The sequence below is a fragment of the Micromys minutus genome (assembly GCF_963924665.1).
Source record: "Micromys minutus genome assembly, chromosome: 17".
NCBI classification, from domain to species: Eukaryota; Metazoa; Chordata; class Mammalia; order Rodentia; family Muridae; genus Micromys; species Micromys minutus.
In genome coordinates this window covers 26,923,074-26,944,024 of record NC_137952.1, presented here as the reverse complement: position 1 = coordinate 26,944,024, position 20,951 = coordinate 26,923,074, and the positions used below count along the sequence as shown (strand labels likewise).

Here is a 20,951-nt window from a genome sequence, read left to right as displayed (position 1 = left end):
TCTATGCTAAGTAACATACTAACTAGTTCTTGGTTTGTATGTTCAAAACCTGTGACAGAGGTCTGAGGACAACCAATCATGTATGTTCTTGCCTTCTATCTTCCTTGAAGCTGGGTCTCTGTTGCTGCTCTGGAGATGTAAGACCCTAATTGAGTCTTACCTATTTGAGGCTCCCATGAATAAGACGAGAGACTGGGGATCGATGCAAAAGCAAGAGGTTTATTAGTCCAGTGCACTGGGGTGGCCTACATCCAGAGGAGAGGCAACCCCAAGCCCTCAGTCAGTATTATTTTTATACACTTAGTAATGGGTGGGCTACAGCAATGGTAACTAGGCAGGCAAACATTGGTGGGTTTAGTTGACTTTGAAATTGATTGGCTGCTGCCAGTGTGGGTTGCATCTCATGACCTATGTCCTACATTCCAGTGGCTGCCCAGATAAGACACTTCTCCCCGGGAAGAAGTACTGCTTGGTGCCTGCCTGCCTGGATCATATATCAAGCCTCTTCCCCTACATTCCTGGGGCTGCCCAAATAAGGTTGAAGCACTCCTTATTGTGCCATTAGTGGGAGGGGAAGCTGTAAGGAGGGTGTGAGACTGTAAAGGGCCTTAGGGTCCCTCAGTCTCCTTTGTCTATAACCTTTCTGCTGGTAGGAGAGCTGGAATTGTAGACACATGCTTTTACATGGGTTCTGGGATTTAACATACATTGTTATGCTCTGTATAGCAAAAACTTTACCTACTTTACCACATGTACTGTCCATTCAGTCACAGTGTGATGGGGGGGGGGCAGGGATTGAGACAAGGTTTTTTTGTGTTGTCCTGGCTGTCCTGAAACTCACTCTATAAATCAGGATGGCCTCAAATTCAGAGATCCTCCTGCATCTGCCTCCTAAGTACTGAGATTAAAGGCAGGCATGACTACCACTTGGCTCCAAAATTTTAAAGGGGGAGAGACAGAGGCAGGTGGATCTCTGTGAGTTCAAGGCCCTACTGATCTACAAAGAAACTTCAAAGACAGCCAGGGCCATACAGGAAAAAAAAAAAAAATCTTAACAAACAAAAACACCCCAAATAAACCAAGAAACAAAGCAAAACAAACAAACAATGGAACTATCTAGGTCAGTCCTCCAAAACCTGTGTCTATCTTTAAAATTGTGAGATACTTTATTTATATATGATACTTACATATGAATACATTTGGAGCCAGACAAATCTGTAATCTCAGAATTTGGAAGGCCAAAACAGAAGTCCAGAGATGCCAAAGTTTTATGGTAAAGATTTTTAATCCTAGCTTTTGGCAGAGTGGGGAATTCAGAAGAATCACAACCTCAAGGTCTGCCTGTTGCTACAGAGTCAATTCAAAGCTAACTTGAGATCTGGTCTCAAAATTTAAGTTCTGCCTCCCACACCACCAGAAGAAAAAGAGAGGAAAAAAAAAGATGGTCTCTTGTCCTCTTGCTTCCCCCCCCCCTTGCCCCTCCTCTTCCCCTTCCCTTCCTCCCTCTCCATGTGTTCATTGCCGGCCTCCTCTCTTCTCTCACTCTCTGCCTCTACTACCCTCTTAACTCCCCCATGCCCTGCGAGACCCTGGAGGCCAGAGTTGGCTATATGGTGATCCCCTGACTTAATAAAGCAGCAACAAACAAAACAAAGGTAGTAGAAATGGTATGTATCAGACTCGGTTTCATTGTGTAGCCCGGGCTGTTCTGGAGCTTGCTCTGTAGACTATATAGTCCTGGTTAGGTACGAACTTGCAATGATCCTCCTGGTCCAGCCACCCTGGCTTGAAGCAGGTTTTTGAAAGCTAGTACAAGTCCCAGCGACGTAGGGACGTCTTATCGATAACCAAGAGCTTACTCTAATTTCACTGTTGTTTAGGGTAGTTTGACTGGAAAACCCGTACAAGACTAAATCAGCTGGAAATAAAACTGTTAAGAGGCGGGGGTGACATCTTCCAGGTATAGGCAGTGTGAGATTTGTGGAGCACATTCTGTGTGTAGCATGGCAGAGTAAAGTCCATTCAGCAGGCTCGGACATTCGCTAGCCTGATCCTCTTACAGCGTCCTACGGACGACGTAGCCCCGCCCACAGAACCGGGGTGGGAGGCAGAGCCTTGTGCGTCATCTCCTCGCGCCCCTCATCGTGCGCGGAGCAGGTGGCGCGGGTTAATGACGTCAAGGTCATTGACAGCGTGAAGCCGTGGTGCTGCTGCTGCCATGGTGGCTAGCGGCTGGGTAAGGGTCTGAGTTGGTCTCCTGTGGACCGTCGTGGGCTTCGGGGGCGCCGGAAGGCCGGGAGTGTGCAGCAGGCTGCGTGTCTGCTATGTATAGGGTCCTGAGAGGCCAATGGCGCAGAAGCCGGACTGCACTGGGCTGGGGCGCGTTGGACCGACGCTGCTGCCTCTTAGCAGGGCGTCCGTCTGAGCCGGGGGCTGCGGTACTCGACGGCCGGACCTGGGTGAGGCTGTGGCTAACGGGTTCTGCCTTGGGGGTGGAGACCCAGGCTCATGACTCTCTCTCGTTTCGCTCCTGTTTCTTACGCGGGCTGCAGGTACACTATGTCTAGACTGGGGCCCCTGGGCGGCTCCCGTGCGGGGTTGGGACTGTTACTTGGTACTGCCGCCGGCCTTGGATTCCTGTGCGTCCTTTACAGCCAGCGATGGAAACGGACCCAGCGCCATGGCCGGAGCCACAGTCTGCCCAACTCCCTGGACTGTGCGCAGGCTTCAGAGCGTGGACGCCAGGGTAAGAGCACAGGTCATTACTTAGGGATGGCGCTGGGGCGCGGGCTATCTTTCGCAGAGCAGATTAGCGGTGCGTGTCTGCTATGTATAGGGTCCTGAGAGGCCAATGGCGCAGAAGCCGGACTGCACTGGGCTGGGGCGCGTTGGACCGGCGCTGCTGCCTCTTAGCAGGGCGTCCGTCTGAGCCGGGGGCTGCGGTACTCGACGGCCGGACCTGGGTGAGGCTGTGGCTAACGGGTTCTGCCTTGGGGGTGGAGGCCCAGGCTCATGACTCTCTCTCGTTTCGCTCCTGTTTCTTGGAAAAGGCTGAGTTTCACTCCTTTAGGAAAACTTATCGAAAAGGAAAGCTGTGCCCTTTACTCCGATTCTAGGAAAGCTTGATGCAAGAAGCTTTCGCTTTTAGTTCTGGTCATGCTCATGAATGTGTACCGAGCGCATTTGAGAAATGCTGGGTGAGGGGTGTGTTAAACAGAGGAAGAGTCTGAAAGAAGGAAAGAGAAACAATCTCAGGAATTAAAAGCTCTGGAGGTGTGAATATATGTATCCAAGTGTGAAGGGTATTTGGAGGGAAATCAAGTTTTAAAAATCCTTTTTATGAAGAAAAATTCACAGGGATTGTGTAACTTTCTCAAGGTTGTTGCAGAGTAAGTGCAAAGCTGGACCTGGTCATCTGGCCCAGTGTACTTTCCACAGCATGGGCTAAGAGCACACTCATGCAACTGAAGCCAAATGGTTGGAAGCCAGCAGTGACAGATGAAATGTGTTCTGATTTGTTAAAAAACAAAAACAAAAACAAAAAAACTTCAGGTTAAATCATCTAAGGAAAGAAGCTAGGGCTTTGAATCACTCCCCTTATTTGGGTAACAGAGGCTATTCCATGCTGGCTGAAAGTTTTCTCTGGCCACTGTCCTTATATCTCTTCTGATTCAGTGCTAACTGGAAATGTTAGTTCTGCAAGAGTGTCTGCAGACTTACCACCTTACATTGCAGCTGTCAGCGTCTGATAACATAGTGGCTACGTGGCTGGCCAGTAACCTGACTTTCTCCAGTCCTTTGTACTTTGCTCATTTGTAATTTCTTATTAGTGGTCTGGCCTCCTCTGAGGTTGGGAGAAAACCTGCACATTCTAGTTGTCTTCCTTGCTGTGCCTCCAGTCCTGCTGGCCTAGATTTCCTTTAAAAAGGAATGTATGCCTGTCTGTTCCGTGGGCCCGCCTTCTTGAGTTCTTATATATTTCCTGTTCCAGTTCAGTTGCTTTAAATGTCTACCAAGTTCCTAACTCATTCATGATCAGTTCACTCTCAGTTCAGGCTTGAGCAGATCCATCTTGGTAACTGTTTGTCTTATGGAGTTTGGCCAGTTTTTTTCCCATGGACCTTTTCTTGGTGACTGCTCATTTTCCTCTTGTTCCGCTCTGATGGTATTAATTATGGCCTCAAGAGAGCCAGTTGCTATTCGTTGAGAGATCAGGATTTGAACAAACCCAGGTTTTGTTTTACTAGGTAGCTGGTGTTGGCACTAGAAGGCCACAAGATTTTTTTTTTTTTTTTTTTTTTTTTGTATTTTTGAGACATTGAGACAGGGCTTTACATAGCTTAGGTTAGCTTCAAACACTGTGTAGCTGAAAGTAGTCTTGAACTCCTCCTGATCCTCCTGCCTCTACCTCTGAGGCCACCACTCCTGGCCAAAGGTTTTCTCTGACTCTAGCAGAGAAGCTGCCCTGCCTTGTAAGTACCACACCCTTGCAGACATTTTACACTATCTGTGTTCTAAAGGTTCTTCAAGCAGATAGTGTTCCTTTAGAGATTATGACCTTAAAGGTTTAGTGTGTGTGTCTCACTCTGTGTATACATGTGTAGACACACCAGTGTGTAAACATGCCACAGCACTTCTGTGTGCAGGAGCTGGTTTCCTTCCTCCACCATGTAGGTTTTGGGCATTGATTGAACTTAGGTTGTCAGTCTTAGCAGCAAGTGCTTTGACCTACTGAGTCATTTTGTTGGTCCATATTTTTACATTTGCTTTCTTTTTTTCTGGATAGTGACTTGGAACTTGTCTATGACTAAGCCGTGAGATGTATGCTCCCAGAGGCTCAAATTCTTGTCTGTAAATTGAACTTCAGGAGATGCAAATGGCCCGGTGTAATGACTTATGCTTTTAAACCCTACATAGTCTACATAGTTCCAAGACAGCTGGTGTTACATGGACTCTGTCTCAAAAAAAAAAAAAAAACAAACAAACAAAAAAAAAACAAAACAAAACCAAAAAAAACCAACAAGAGGGCCTGGAGAGATGGCTTACGGGTTGAGAGCACCAAATCTTCCAGAGGGCCTGGGTTTAATTCTCAACACCCACATGGCAGACCACAATGTCTATAACCAGGGGATCTGGCTCCCTCATAACATGTGGGCAAAACACCAATATACATAAAATTAAAAAAAAAAAAAAAAAACAAGAGAAGCAAATGCTTGAGAATTCTAGGTTTGAACTATTTTTTTTTCCTCACTGTATCTCACGGGTATCTCTGTCTCCTGTTCCCCTTGCTTCAGTAACACAGTTGCGGGCCGTCCCAGGTGAAGCTGGAGATGCTGCCGTGGTGCCCAGCCTCCCACAGGAAGGTCAGGAGAAGGTGCTGGACCGCCTGGAGTTTGTGCTGACCAGTCTTATGGCACTGCGGCGGGAGGTAGAGGAACTTCAGAGAAGCCTGCAAGGACTGGCTGGGGAGATTGTCGGGGAGGTTCGGTGAGTGACTGGGCCTCTGGCTCAACTTCTGCTGGCTCCTGTGGCTTTTCAACTGGAGTGTGTTCTGCTCTTGGTGGTTCTAAAATAAGCCCATTCTGTAGCTGCTAATCTAGGGTGGAGGAGGCTGCACTTCTGGTTCCTTCCTTTTCCCGATCATGATGCTGCTCCTGTGCCCTTTTGGCCACTGAAGCAGCTCAACCTCACTTCTTCCCAGTTTAGTCTGCTAGGAGGTAGTCTGAGGCTCTGCCCTACTCTCCTGAGAGCAGACTCAGAATTTTCTCCTCTCTTGATCCTTTAATGAGGGAGGAGTGAAGGAAAGACAGGTTGACTGAGTCCTAATGTGCACTCTGGGATGGTGCCTGTCTTCCAGATCTCATCTAGAAGAAAACCAGAGAGTGGCTCGGCGGCGCAGGTTTCCTTTTGCCAGGGAGAGGAGTGACTCCACTGGGTCCAGCTCTGTGTACTTCACCGCCTCCTCAGGGGCTACACTCACAGATGCAGAGAGTGAAGGAGGGTGAGTTGTCTCTCCTGGAGGCAGTAGTGCTTGCAGCAACGTTGTATTTGTCAAAGCATTATTTATCAAAATCCAAAACAGGGTGCTGTAAATAATTTTTGAAGAAAAATGGGGATATGACTGAATAGAAACAGCTCCCAGTTTATGTCATTCAGACCTGAGAATGTTAGTGGTAGTTTTGATGTACATCTGTTATTTTTATGAGCTGACTTTTTTAAATATTGTTTTTAAAAACACATTTTATTTTATGTACATATTTTGCCTGTGTATGTGTAAGCACACTGCTTGTATGCCTGGTGCCTGCAGGTCCCAGAAGAAGGCGCCAGATCTCCCGAGAACCAGTTACAGATTGTTGTCAACAGTCATGTGTGTTCTGGGGACCGAACTTGGGTACTCTGCAAGAGCAGCAAGTGTTCTTCTATGCTGAGCCATCTCCTCAGCCCAGGGGGCTCTTTTCCTGCCAGTTTTAAGTGCACTTTTCTGTGTCATCACAAGCGTTGTTTTAGAACTTCATTTCTTTCCTTGAGTGGCTGAGCAGGTGTGTCCCGTCTGCAGGCCTGCCCTGTGCTCCCTTTCCTCAGGCGTCTCTCTTCTCTGGTGTCTGGCCCACTTGCCCTTGCATCAGGACACTGGGGAGGTGACTCCCAAGTGCTCAGCAGATCTGATGGGAGAATTTACCATCAAGTAGGACAGTGGCAAGCAGGACATTCTCTTTCAAGTTTGGTCAGGGCTTTTTAATTTTAAACCACAGTGCCATTCTGAAATGTTGGTCTCAAGGACAGTCTGATGTCATTGGTGGCAGCGTCTATGTATGTGGTGTTTAGAGGCTGATTTTTCCATTAGGTGACCTCTGTTGAACTTTGTTTCTCCTTAAGGAATAGACAGGTCAGAGAATAGTAAAGTTGTCAGTTCAGAGTGGCCGAGTTAACTAGAACATGCCTGTGGCAGCTACAGGTAAGCTCTTGAGTAAATTCATCTCTTTTATGGCACGCCTTGTAACACTAGCTACCATTTATGTTTTTACTTCCTCAGATCGTGTGTTAAGCACCTTAGTGGTGTTTTCTTACTCCATCCTCATGATACTCCTGTGACCCAGGTTCTGCTGTCCTGTCTCATGTGGAGAACGTGAGCTTTGACATTGCAGTGTTATACAGTGTCCAGGCTCAGACCTAGCCTCTTCTGTAAATCCCCTTGTCCTTACAAGCTGGCTTATCTGTGGTCTGAGCAGTGGCATGGTCTTTAGGGCACATAGGGCTTCTGTGGGCACACAGTGTGACATGTGGCCCTTGCAGTTCTTGCTGTTGACTCAGATGCCCCAGTTCACTGCCCAAGAAAGGCCTGAATGCAGTAGTAGTTTGGTCTTGTTTGGGGGTCCGTTATTTTCTCCTGCTTCTTCCTAGTTTTCTCTTCATGCTGGGCATCAACCCCAGAACCTCCCCGTCTGCTAAAGCAAGTGCTCTGCAGTAGGGTTACATCTCCAGCCCTTCATTTGTTTTTTTCTACAAAAATTAAGAATACATTTACTGTTCCTTTTCACGTCCTGGCCACGGGTCTTTAATGGGAGATTTTATTTTCCCCTGACAGGGTTTCTTGTGTAGCCCTGGCTGTCCTGGAACTCCTTCTGTACACTAGGACGGTCTCAGAGACCCACCTGTCTCTGCCTCCCAATTAAAGGCGTTTGCAACACTGCTTGGCTTACGGGCAGATTTGATTTCTGTTTAGGTGTCTCTTGAACTCAGGGCTTTACATATGCTGTGCACAGTCAGTGAGTACCCAGCACAAACAAGCAGAATCTTGTAGATCTCAAGCCCTTGTTTACTATTATTATTGTCTGGAGGTCTGATTTCTAATTGTGTACTTGAGGGGTAGTAGAACTAGATTTTTGTTTTTTCCAGACAGGGTCTTTTTTAAAAAATTATATATTTATTATATATAAGTACACTGTGGCTGTCTTCAGGCACACCAGAAGAGAGCATCAGATCCCATTACAGATGGTTGTGAGCCACCATGTGGTTGCTGGGAATTGAACTCAGGACCTCTGGAAGAGCAGTCAGTGCTCTTAACCACTGAGCCATCTCTCCAGCCCTCCAGACAGGGTTTTGTTATGTAGCCCTGGCTGTCCTGGAACTCACTCTGTAGACCAGACTGGCCTCAAACTCACAGAGATCCACCTGTCTCTGCCTCCTGAGTGCTGAGATAGAATTAGTCTTTTTTTGCCAAACTGTCTCTCACCCTGTATTCTTTCTTCCAGTAACAGATTTGTGCTTCCAGATGTTGACTGTCAGTGGCAAAAGCAGAATCATTGCACAGGCTTATGAGCCTATTTCCCGGGCACTGCACCCAGGGTGGTTGACATTCTCCCTGAAGAGCCCGGCATGCCTTTACAGCCCAGCTTCCATCTTCACTCTCATCTTCACTCCTTGAGCCTTGGCTTCTTCCTCAGGTCTTAATGTGGCTTATCTCTACTTCTGAGAGTCACAGGCTCAGGACCTAGGCCTGCTCCCTTCTCAGTATCCCAGGCTCAGCTCTCTAATGAGCACTAGGTGGTCAAAGAAAGTAGTCAGCAGCGGGCACAGACATTTGGGAAACCGAGTCTTTAATTTCTAATTCATCAACTCTGTCAGGAATAAAAACAAGTAGCTTAGTCTCCTGTCCACCGTGGGAACTAACTTACCTCCAAAGCCTTGGGGCATGGCAGCCAGTGAAATCCTGTCCGGTAGATTTCCACAAGGGTTGGAGGTAGAAGGAGAGGGAGTGTTGTAAATAGTGTGAGTAACACTGGCACACAGCGAATCTCCTTTCAGGCCCTTAAAGGCCATGATTGTTGCCATGACGTGGGGCTTGAGCTTGGTGTGATAGGACTTGAGGTAGGGCTTCCTGCTTCATGGGGCTCAGTTCCTCTCACCCAGGTGTCAGCAAGTTCCCTTCTCAGCTCTTTAGCTTCTTGGCTGTTGGAGTTCTAGCCTTTAAGACCCAGGGAAAAGGCAACAACCAGAGCAGAGTATCCTGGGGAGTGCTGGAGGCACAATCTCCTGTTTGAACTTCCTCAGCCTAGCCCTCCTCGGGGCAGAGGGACAGACCTCAAGCTCTCCGCAGCAGTCATATTATTTGCCTACTTTGCTTTGGCCGGCTAGGCAGAGAGCCCTCTGCTTGATCTTCTCACTTGGGCAGGTCATTGTCCAAGCTCAGCTGGAGTTTCTCTAGCTTGCCCTTGTAAAGTCTCATTCCTCAGTACTCAAGTTGGTTATGAAATCTCATACTTTTCCTTGGTCTTTTAATCAAGTTCTTACTGCAAACTTCCAGGAGGAAAGATACTAGGATGATCTTTAAATATCACAAATGGTTTTCTGTGTTTGTTTTCATGACAGGGTTTCTCTATGTATCTCTGGCTGTTCAGCAAATCTGTTTCCAGCCTTGAACTGGGATTAAAGGCATGAGCCCCCATTGCCTGGTTCATGCAGGTTCTTGTAATTGATGCTTTGGATGCCTTTCAGATAAAAAGAAGTGTTCTGAACAGTAGTAGCCACATGCTTAGACTGGGGCTCCAACAATGTCTACTCCCCAGTGCCCTCTGGAGCCTCTCCATGAGGCTGTCTAGATGACAGTGCTTTTGTCTGCAGCTTTCAGAAAGATTTAGGCTGCCTCGTCTGAGCAGACTCTCTTGTTTGGTTGATTTCTGTTGGCCACAGGGAACCTGCCTTTATTCTTCACCCCAGGGAGGAAGGTTGGCTCTCAGATGAAATGTAAATCTTCCTTGTGCTTCTAGAGGGCTCTCAGGTGTCTGTTTCTGGCACCTGGAAATCCTACTTTGCCCCAGGCCCATCTCTTACCTGCTTTAACTAGCAGGTCGTTAGCTGCTGGTGGGCAGAGAACTAAGACCCTTGGCTTCCTCTGTGGTGGCTCCTAGAAACCACCTGGCTTATAGCCCCAGGTGTGTTCTTCTAAAGGGTGTTTGCTTTTTCCTCCTCATCTGGAAAGTGACCTCTGCCTCTGCTACTCTTCCACATTCCCCAGGCTCCCTTTACTGCCATTGAGGTTTGATTGTAGACTTGGTTGCAGGTGCAGCTTTGAGAAAGGAATGGAGAAAAGTGTGGGTGCTACTCATGCTTCAGAGGCTAGCACCTACGCAGGCTGCTCCTGGCAGATGTGTTTGGCTGCTGAGGATGATTATGCAATCCCCCCAAACAGTCAGTATAGCTCTGGTCAGATCCACCTGTGCCTGTAGAGCATTTTCAACCCACCTCTCTAGTCTTTTGTTGTTTCAGTGCTTGGGATCAACCCAAGGTCTGTGCATGACAAGCAAGTAATCTAGCATCGGCACATACAATTATAACAATTTGTTATATCAAAATGTTTATTGTGTAATGAACATGGGCATTTACTTGCCACGTGTGTGGAGGTCAGAGGACAAACAGTGTGAGTTGGACCTCTGAGATCATCAGACTTGTAAATGAAGCACTTTGACCCACCAAGCTGTCTCACTAGTCCTGTTTTGTGGATAATCTTTTTGTTTGGTCTTATATAGCCCAGGCTAGCTTCAAACGTTCTATGTAGCCAAAAATTACCTTGAATTCTTGATTCTCCTGCCTCTACTTCCTCAAGTACTGGGATAATAGGTGTGTTACTACCCTCAGACTACAGTGGTCAAGTCTCAGAGACTGGCACCCATGCAGGTAGCTTCTGACAGATGTGTTTGTCCAATAAAGATGATTATCCACTCCCTGGTCTAAAACCTTTTCTTCTTGTTGTCTGCACTTGGAGTAGTAGCTAAACAGAGGGATTTTATATTTGATCTGACCAGCACATAGCACCTTGCTGGCTAGAAACTTCTTTTCCTAGTTTATAGTTCAAGTTTTATCTTGAAGACAAGTTTCTCCCTTATGTAAGAAATGATCTGGCTCTGTGGTCAATGCTAAACAGTCCTTATTCTGTGGCTGGAGAACAAACCCTAGTTTTGAGCTAAATAATCCTCTTTTTTACCCTGTCCCTTGATTCTCTGCCAGTTATACAACAGCCAATGCAGAATCTGACTATGAGCGGGACTCTGACAAGGAGAGTGAGGATGCTGAAGACGAAGTGAGCTGCGAGACTGTGAAGATGGGGAGGAAGGATTCTCTGGACCTCGATACGGAGGTAGCTTCAAGTTCGGCATCTGCTACCTTGGAGGATGATGACTTCTCTGGCCTTGAAGATATGCAGTTGCTCCTGCAGCGTGCAGACGAGCTGCACCAGGGCAGTGAGCAGAACAAGCGGGAAGGCTTCCAGCTGCTGCTCAACAATAAGCTGGCGGTGAGACTGCTTTCCTTCCTTGAATCTGACCCTCCCAGGGAATGAAAACAGACCCATGGGGTTTCTAACCCAACACAGCTACATGGGAAAGGAGATAGGGGTGTGGTCAATGTCTCTGCAGTATCCACTAGGTTGCTTATCCTTTCCGAACAGGTCCTGAAGCTGGTGTACTGCTTGTTCCTTAGCTTCTTGCATGGGTTTCTGCCTCCTGTACAATTCCAGGGACCCTGTCTCTTTACCAGGGGAGAAAGTGCAAAGGACTGGAATACCTGTGCCTCCCTAACTCCACCGCACCCTGTTCCTTTAGTTTTCCTTGAGACAGAGTTGAATCTGCATGCCCTACTTGAAATTTCTATTACAAGTGACTTTGTGTAGGTCATTCAACAACTCCCCAGGCTCACAAACCAAATTTATTATGTAAATTCCCCCTAAAATAGACACCACCTTCCACCCTTCAAGGCAGGTTTAACTAAGTATCCCTGGCTGGCCTTAGACACCAACAGATCCACCTTCCTCTGCCTCTTGAGTGCTGGGATTAAATGTGCATGCCACTGTGCCTAGCAGAATTCTCCTTTGTATTAAACAATTTCATGTCAGCCAAAACTTCTTTTGCTGTGTCTCTCTATCTTCTTGGAGTTGACCTTTCCTCCTGGCATTATTAGGAGACTGGTATGTTCTTATCCTGTGATTGTGCAAGCTATCAGCTAGAGATAATGTCTTCAGTTAACCTCGCCAGTTATGGAGGGGAAGGCTGTGCACAGGGGGTGCCTGATGTCGGTGATTATGCCACTGTCTTGGAAACAAACCTACATGTCGGGGGAAGACCAGGGCCGAGGAGACTCATTTATTTCTTTTTGGTCTATAGTATGGAAGCCGACAAGATTTTCTGTGGCGCCTGGCCCGGGCCTATAGTGACATGTCTGAGCTTACTGAGGAGGAAAGCGAGAAGAAGTCATATGCCCTAAATGGTAAATGCTTACAGGTACCCAAAGGGAATGTAACCAGCTGACTGCAGATACAGCTGGCCCATTTGCTTGAGGCCCAGGGGAACCACAAAGAATTGTCAGGACAGGAATAGTATAGCTACTCAGCAGGGACAAACTGCTTCCTCTGAAGATAAGGTTTTTGAGGTAGCACAGTTTGGTCTGCTTTTCTGCTCTTGATGGTGATGGAGTAGCATAGGTGTGTGTCCTGTTTAATGTTAACACATGGTCACATTAGTCTTGGCCGTGACTTCCCAACCAGAAAGAAGGGGCTCATATCTTAACCAGAGGAAGTTTTCTCCTGCTGCTTAGGAATCTTGAGTCAGCAGGGCAGAGATTCTGAGACTGAGTGTAATATGTATACGAACGCCCAAGAGAAGCAGTTTGGGAGATTATTGCTGGCTTATGTAAGTCTCCAGGATCCGTTTAGTAAGCCTTGTTCCCTAAGTTTCTATTTTGGAAGGCAGACTTTAACTGAACTGTGCCAATCTTAGGGCTTGGCCATGTCAGTCATGAAGTGAGAGAATCTAGAACTTAAAAAAAGATGACCATAATCCTAGTTCTGGAGCCAGTTCTGGAGCCAGTTCTGGAGCCAGTTCTGGAGGTTGAGGTAGGACAATCGCTATGGGTGAGAGGCAGCCTAAGTTACACTGAGTGTCAGGTTCAGTTATTAGTTTTCTCTTCATAGCATTTTGCTTTCAGCCAGGTGTTGGTAGCATATACCAGTACCCAGCATTTAGGAGGATCATGGATTTGAGGCCAGCCTGAACTATGTGAGACCCTGCCTTAAAAGTAAAATTCTCGGAGACAGGTTTAGCTGTTCTGGAACTGGCTCCACGGGCTGGGCTGGCCTCCAGCTAATTAGCAGTCCTTTACCTCTGCCTCTGTCCCCCAGGGCTGCACTACTACACTCAGGGAAAAGAAAAGTCTGTGGGTGTTGAAGAGATGACTCAGCAGTTAAGACTACTGGCTGCTCTTCCAGTGGACTAGGGATCAGTTGCCAACACCCATGTGGTGGCTTAACAATTGTAACTCCAGTTTTAAGGGATCAGATACCCTCTTTGGCTTTTATGGGCAAGAGACACACACATGGTGCACAGACATATCTGTAGGCAAAATATGCCTAGACTTTAAAGACTGTTTTACTTCTTAGATTTCAGGTGATGGTTTTGATTAGCATTTGTGTTTGATCTCTTGGTAATAACAACCCAAGGATTTCCTCTAACCATTTCTCCCCTCTGCCCCACTGGCCTTTATTCTTATTAAAAGTCTGAGGTAGATCATAGCAACACATGGGTGTGATCTCAGCATTGGGGAGGCCCATGGCTGGTGTATAGTGAGTTCCATCTCTGTCTCCTAAGTGCTGGGAATATAGGCAGGCTGCTGTGTCTGTCTAGGACATGAATGCTGGGACCCAAACTCTAGTCCTCACACTTCCTCACAGCAAGCATCTTATCCACTCAGCCATCAGCCCTGTTCCTGCACATCTTCCAGACATTGTTATGTGCACTGGTTGGTGTTTTGCCTATATGTGTGTCTGTGTGAGAGGTGAGGGTGATGGATCCTCTGGAACCGGACAGAGTACAGACTGTTGTGAGCTGCTATGTGGTTGCTAGGAATTGAACTTGGGTCCTCTGGAAGAGCAGCCAGTGCTCTTCCTAACTGATGGGTCATCTCTCTAGCTATCCCCAACCTTTTTTTAGAAGACAGTTTTGCTATGTAGTCCAGGGTAGCCTCAAATTTATGACCTTCCTGCTTCAGTCTCTGAATGCTTGGACTACAGGCTTTTGCTCCCACACCTGGCTTTTTAAAGAATTTTTTCTTTAAACTATACAATAGAGTTTATTTAGGGCATGGGGAGGGGAGTTGAGAGGGAAATAGAGACAGAGAAAGGCAGAGAGAGAGACAGAGAGACAGAGAAAGAGAGGGAGGAGAAGTGGAGACCAGCCATGAGCAAGCAGGCAAGAGCAAGAGAGAGCAAGGGCTTTAAAGAATTTTATTAGCCCGGTGATAGTAGCACACACCCTTAATCCTAGCACTTGGAAGGCAGAGGCAAGTAGATCTGAGTTCAAGGCCAGCCTGGTATACAGAGCAAGTTTCAGGATAGCCAGGGCTATGCAGAGAAACCCTGTCTTGATAACAAAACAATTTTATTAAATCACAAATAACTTTATGAATAAAATATAAAGAATATATACAATCTTAGTGATACATAAACATCCTTAAGCCTATTTACAGACTTTTCAGTTGGAGACAGTTTCTGTTGGCTCCTTTTTCATATTTGAAATGCAGAAATTGATTTCAAGAACATCAAGTAGGTATAAAAAGGTGGTAGGTTGAAGCCAGGCATAGCTCATGTGATAATCTCAGTATTTGGAAGCAGAATCTCAAGTTTCCGGCCATTCTGAGCTATATGGGGAGCCCAAACCTTAAAAAAGGCTGGTAGAGAGATGGGCAAAAGCTGTCTGCAACCGAAGTGGCCATTCATTTTTTCTGGACTGTGCTTGTGTGGTGCTCAGGGCCGGTGTTAACCCTGGATCTACCTCTATCTTCCAGGAAAAGAAGATGCAGAGGCCGCTCTGAAGAAAGGGGACGAGAGTGCTGCAAGCCACTTGTGGTAATAATACCCTGAGGTTTTAGGAAGAGCCAGGGTAGATCCTTCTCTTTACCCTGGCTAGAGGCAATTGCTTCAAGAACCAGGGAGCATATTCTGAATTTCTGCAGGACTTACCAAACCCCAGTCAGGGATCAGGGAGGTGTGTTTTGGAGGGTAAGGCAAGGGAAAAATACGAGCTGCATTCTGCTGGGGCTAAGAGGATTGAATATCTTTCCAAGAGTCACTATGGCCACAGACTTGGCTCTTTAGGGAAGCTGGGATAACTTGCATTTCCTGTCCTGCAAAAGTTCTTTCCCCAGCTGTGATCCCTGGCTGGTGGCAGACATTGGCTTCTTTGCTTGGTTTGCATGAGAAAAAGACGGGAGCCTTATACTCAGGAAGTTTAACAATTGATATATTAGCTTATTGGTCTGAGGGTATAGTGCAGTGTTAGAATGTCTGCTTAGGACACGTAAGGCTCTGGGTTCCGTACTCAGTACCACACAAAAATAAACCCAAAAGACTCTCATAGTGAGTTCTTTTGTGGTCTCTAGGAGACACATTCTGCTAACAGGCAAGTGCCAAGGTCTCATGTCCTGGGCCCTGATTCTGGCATCTGTCATGGTTTTAAAAAAAGGTTCATTCTTCTTCCACTGTCCTCTGCTTTTCAAATCTCTACCCTCAGATGTAAGCTGAGAGGCTGTGTTTTTCCATCTATGGCTGAAACTTACCGTGCAAAGGTTCTTCTAGAAGCCAGGTAACTTTCTAGGTATCATTGCTTTCCCTGGGCTCTCAAGAATGAAAACCTAGTCCTCAGGAACGGCAGTTTGGAAATGAGCCCCTATAGGTGTCCAATACAACTTTCTATTCCCAAGATATCTAGCAAATATATGAAGAAGAAACTTGGGCATGGGAAGGCATCAACTGCTTCTAGTACTGAGAGTTGTGGCAGAGTCCAGGTAGTAAGGTCTTCTGGTGTCTGTTCGTGTGGTACTGGGGAATGAAGTCAGGGTCTTATACAGTGAGAATGCATCCTACTATTGAATTCAGTTGTCCACAGTGTTCTTCAGTTTGTTTTGGGCATGAGATGGCTCATGTAGATAAAGGCACTTGCAGGGCAAGCCTGGAGACCTGTTTCATCTCCAGAATACATGTCATGGTTTAAGGAGAGAACTGATTCCACAAAGTTGTCATAGATCTACATTGTGTGTCATGGAATGTGTCTGCAAACACACATTAAGTTTAAAAAAACAGTTTAAGGGCTAGAGAGATACAGTTCAGTTCCCTGCTCCTGAATTATGTGGCTCAAGACTGACTGTAACTCTAGATCAAGCAATCTGATGCCCTCTAATGGCCTCAGTGGCCATGTGCTCATATGCACATAGCTATACACAGACACATAAAAAAAAAAAAAAGGAAAAAAGGGGGTGGGGTTGGGGATTTATCTCAGTGGTAGAGTGCTTGCCTATCAAGTGCAAGGCCCCGGGTTCGGTCCTCAGCTCTGTTTAAAAAAAAAAAAAAAGCTTGCATACTCCTGGCTTTTCAAATGGTACAAGTCACTAACAAAAGACCTTACATATGCTAGGCAGATACTTTACCCCTGAGATACATTTCCCAGCCCCAATAAGACAAAGACTGATTTGTTCCTCTGGCAGGAGAATGTGGGGGAAGGGCTAAAATCTTCCTCTTTTCCATTGGTTTCCAAGTTAACAAAAATCCTTGAACATCTCAGTGGACCATGCTGAGAACATAATAATTCTTGCCTAAGGATACACTACCTGTATGTTTCTTAAACTAAAGAGAACCTTTAATGTGTAGACCTTTTGTAGTTTGATGCTGACTTTTCAGATTGTGGTGCTGAAGTCTAACTCAGAGCCTCACACTATGCAATCACTAAGCTGTAATCTTAGTCACAAGTATCATTAAAACTTGGAAACAAACTCTATGAAACTGGGGACATTTAAAGATCCAGTCCTTCTGCCTTAACCTTTGTGAGTGGTGATGTGCCATCTTGCCTGACTAATGTTCTAATATAAAGGAGAGATTTACTCTCTCATGGTGGGTGGTGTCCAGGCATTTAAAAAAATACCTATAGTTACTTTGGAGAATTGTAAGCCTATCACTAAGTATTAACTGAGACCATGAGTCTAAGAAGAGAGAATTATTTGTAGGTGAAAAATACATTTTTATTGTGCTTAAGCAGAGCGGAAGTTAACTACATCGGTTGGTACGGTTGGTACACGTTCTCTGCACTGATAGTCCAGTCCTTGCCCCTGAGCTTGCTGCTTCCCCCCTTAGGTATGCAGTGCTTTGTGGTCAGCTGGCTGAGCATGAGGGCATCTCGAAGCGTATCCAGAGTGGCTTTAGCTTCAAGGTGAGGACAGGCTCCTTCCCCTCTGCTGGCCCGGTCCGGTTCCTTGCTCCCTTAGACTGGCTTTCCCACAGCATCAGTACCTGCTGCTCTTTTCTGAGCGGCTCTAGGTTTGATGTTAGTTTGAATTTTCTCCTCAGGAACATGTGGACAAAGCCATTGAACTTCAGCCAGAAAACCCCAGGGGTCACTTTCTTCTTGGCAGGTGGTGCTACCAGGTGAGCTTTATAGTCTAAGGCCCAAGATGTTCCTGTCACACCAATCTCCAGTAAGGTCTTCAAGTTCTTCCTGGTTTGGCTCTTATTTCCTCTGAACTGCCCATATTGGTAGATGACACTGTTGTATGTAGTCCAGCCTAAGGGCTCTGATTACAGGTGAATACCAAGTCTAGGTATGCATTTCAATGCATTTCCTTTCCCAAATTTTGTGGTAGTACTGGCGACTAAATCCAAGATGTCACATGTACTAGCCCCTCTGCTACTAAAGCTACATGTCCCAATCTAAGCAGCCTTATGTACATTTGTGTATATGTGGGTGCATACCATGTGAACAGAGGACAACCTAAGGAAGTTGGTCCTCTCCTTCACCCATGAGTACTGCTCTTATATTGCTGAGCAACCTGAAACTGGTTTTTTTGGAGATTGGATTTTATGTAGCTCCACTCTACCTATGAACTAATTTCTCCTGCATTTAGTGTGTTAGGATCACAGGCACATGACAATTCACACCTTTTTTTTTTTTTTTTTTTTTTTTAAATGGCAGGTTTCTCACTTGAGCTGGTTGGAAAAAAAAACAGCCACAGCCTTGTTTGAAAGCCCTCTTAGTGCCACTGTGCAGGACGCCCTGCAGAGTTTCCTGAAGGTACTAGGGGAGAGTGGGTGGGTGGAAGTTACAGTGGCTTCTTCCTGGGACCTTTGATGGGGAAATGTGTTTCCTACTTGGGGGCAATCCTGTATTTACCTTATTTTGAGGGAAAATTAAAATTACTTTTGAGTAGTTTATAAAAATACTGATTCCCAGACATTTTTTCTTCTTTTTCCAGGCTGAGGAACTACAGCCAGGATTTTCAAAAGCTGGACGGGTATATATTTCTAAGGTAAATTCACCTTTAACATAGATAGAAACATTACGGTGCATTTATGGGATGTTTTAATGCTGGGGATTACAGCCACTGAGCTATGTTTTGAGAGCTGAGTGGTGTGAGTAACAAGGGTTCCAAAAGCTCAGACTCATAGCAGTTCTTTTATCCCTGCTTCCTAAATATTGAGCCACCATATCTTTTCCCCCTTTTTCACTCCTGAGACTAGGCTGGCTCAGAATGCAAGAGATCCACCTGCTTATGTTTTCTGAATGCTGGGAGGAAAGGTGTGCCCTGTCATCCTTGCCTTCTGAGCACATACATACACATGGGTTTTTCTGATTGAATTACTGTTATTTCTTTTTTAGTGCTATAGAGAATTAGGAAAGAACTCTGAAGCTAGAAAGTGGATGAATTTGGCTCAGGAGCTGCCAAACGTCACTAATGAGGTAAAAAAAAAAAAAATTTTTTTTAAAGACAGTGTTTCAAAATGTAGTTTAGGCGGGCTATACCACAGCCCAAGTAGTAATACTTTGTGTGGGGAGGCCATGGTGTCATGACTCATGACTCACCTTCCACCTTCAGACACGGTCTCCTTGTTATTGGCCAGAGCCGGGAGTTCTCTTTTATCTCCCTTAAGAGCACTGGCCACAATGGCTGTTATTGCACTTGGCTTTTGATGTGGGTTTTGAGCTCTCCCTAAAACTAACTAAAATGGCGAATGTTACCAGACGACAGTAAAGTTTTTTAAAAGAACCTTTAAATACTGATTCTCCCAGACTCACCTTTCTCAGAAAAGTAAGTTTACCCTTTTGTGCAGAGTCTCCTACATGCATCTCTCCCAAGGGAGGAGACAGATTGAATAGATTCTAAGCTATCATGGGGCAAGTTAAGGGTAGAAAAGGGTACCTTGTTGGGAAAAGCTTAATTCTGTTTATACTAGCTTTGTTTTCTTTGTATCCTAGGATTCAGCTTTCCAAAAAGACCTGGAAGAATTAGAAGTAATTTTAGGAAAATAATCACATTTCAATTACTTGGTGGCCACTCCTAACTGTGGAAAAGAAAATCAAGTTGCTTTTTGCTCCCTGTGACCCATACTGAATTCAGGAAACCAAGCAAGATGTCTTGGCTCTAGATCTGACCACTATCACCATCATCCCTCAGCTTTTTATGTTATAGTTAATTTACTCTAATCTCTTACCTTAATTCAAATTGGGGATGTACTTGCAGCTAAGGTTTCTGCTTTCTTCCTCTTAAGTTAATTCTTGAAAAATCAGTATAGCCATAGGGTTTAGTGTGGACACAGCCCAGAAGGCCACAAGCTGAGAATGAATTGTCTTCACCAGTGAGGTGACAAACTTCAAAGAGCCACGGCAACAAAGAAGCAGAGGACTTGTGATCCTTTCTGCTAATATTCAACACGTATTTATTGTCCTTTAATGTCATGCCCTGCCTATGAGGAAGAAGGAGCCACACAGCCCAGGTACTCCCTTCTTACCACCCATCATGTAGACTCTACCTGTATTCCTGGGCTGAGGGCTGGACCACGGGACTCCAGAGTTCTGGCAGCACTGGAAAAGGGTCTATAAATATATTTTGAAAGTGATCTATCTGAAGAGGTGCCTGGAATATTTTTTGGTACAAATTTGAAATAAACTAAATTTGATTAGAAGGAAATGTCCTGTTTGTTTTTTTTTTTTTTGACAACTACAGAGTTTCTTCCTTTCACAGGAAACTGACAACAAAAACAGTACATCAAGCACTGCACTCTAAGATATTCATTTGTGAAGAGGAAATCAGGTCTGAAGCTAAGAGTTATAAGCCACCTCTCATGCAAGTGCTCTAAACTATCTTTTCAGGAGTTAAAACTTGGGCTTGAGACAAGACAGTCTCACTACTTTGTAAGCAAGGCCTTTGTACAATGTCAGTCCCTCCACTGAATAAAACCTTTGTTTATACAAAGGTTCCCCCATTGCATTCAAGGAATGATGGCACTGATAGCAAGGAAAGCAGTGACCCCTCCTGTTCTTTGCTAAGCTGTCCTGGAACTCAGAGATCTGTCTCCTGAGTACTGAGGTTAAGAACAGCTCCACCATACTTAGACCTCCTCCTACCACCCATGTGGTGACTCACAACATCTGTAACTCCAATTCCTGGATATTTGACGACTTCTGATTTCGGATGCATACATATGATGTACCCACATACAAGAAAATCATTCTACACACACATATGTATGCTCCCAGAGGCCAGAAAGGTGTAGATTTCATTGGAGCTGAAGTTGTTTGTGAGCTACCTGATATGGGTGCTGGAACTAAATTTCAGTCCCTCTACAGAGCAAGCAAGCAGTATCAATTGCTAAGCCATGTCTATGGAGGTCCCAGTTCTTCCCTGGCATTCTGGGTCTTCCGTTTCTCTCATCTTCATGCCTAACTTTAAGAGCTATGATGGATTGATTCTTCATTTCTTCAGCTGCTAACATTTTCAGCTTACTTATTCTATTGCTTTTCTCCCAAGCTTGAATAAAATTGCTTTTGAGCTTCCTTCCAAAAATCTGTTTTGAAATTCTTTTATTAATGAGATTCAATGACAGAAAAGGAGACCACAGCTTTTGGAAATACTCCCAAAGTAGA

At 45.5% G+C, this 20,951-nt stretch overlaps 1 protein-coding gene across 2 annotated transcripts; it reads left to right on the top strand.

Annotated features, from left to right (window-relative positions):
* Positions 1 to 2,180: 2,180 nt before the first annotated feature.
* On the top strand, positions 2,181 to 19,979 carry RMDN3 (regulator of microtubule dynamics 3). 2 transcript variants are annotated; one of them, XM_080931036.1, is made up of 13 exons: positions 2,181 to 2,236; positions 2,553 to 2,746; positions 5,295 to 5,487; positions 5,858 to 6,001; positions 11,005 to 11,290; positions 12,156 to 12,258; positions 14,830 to 14,890; positions 17,168 to 17,243; positions 17,381 to 17,458; positions 18,003 to 18,101; positions 18,283 to 18,336; positions 18,687 to 18,767; positions 19,284 to 19,979. In XM_080931036.1, the coding sequence occupies exons 2-13, from the start codon at positions 2,560 to 2,562 to the stop codon at positions 19,335 to 19,337; spliced, it is 1,416 nt and encodes a 471-aa protein (XP_080787162.1). In that variant the 5' UTR covers positions 2,181 to 2,236; positions 2,553 to 2,559; the 3' UTR covers positions 19,338 to 19,979. The 2 variants fall into 2 exon arrangements, with proteins under 2 accessions (XP_080787162.1, XP_080787163.1); XM_080931037.1 differs by lacking the exon at positions 2,181 to 2,236 and adding an exon at positions 2,338 to 2,459.
* The last annotated feature ends 972 nt before the right edge of the window (positions 19,980 to 20,951 follow it).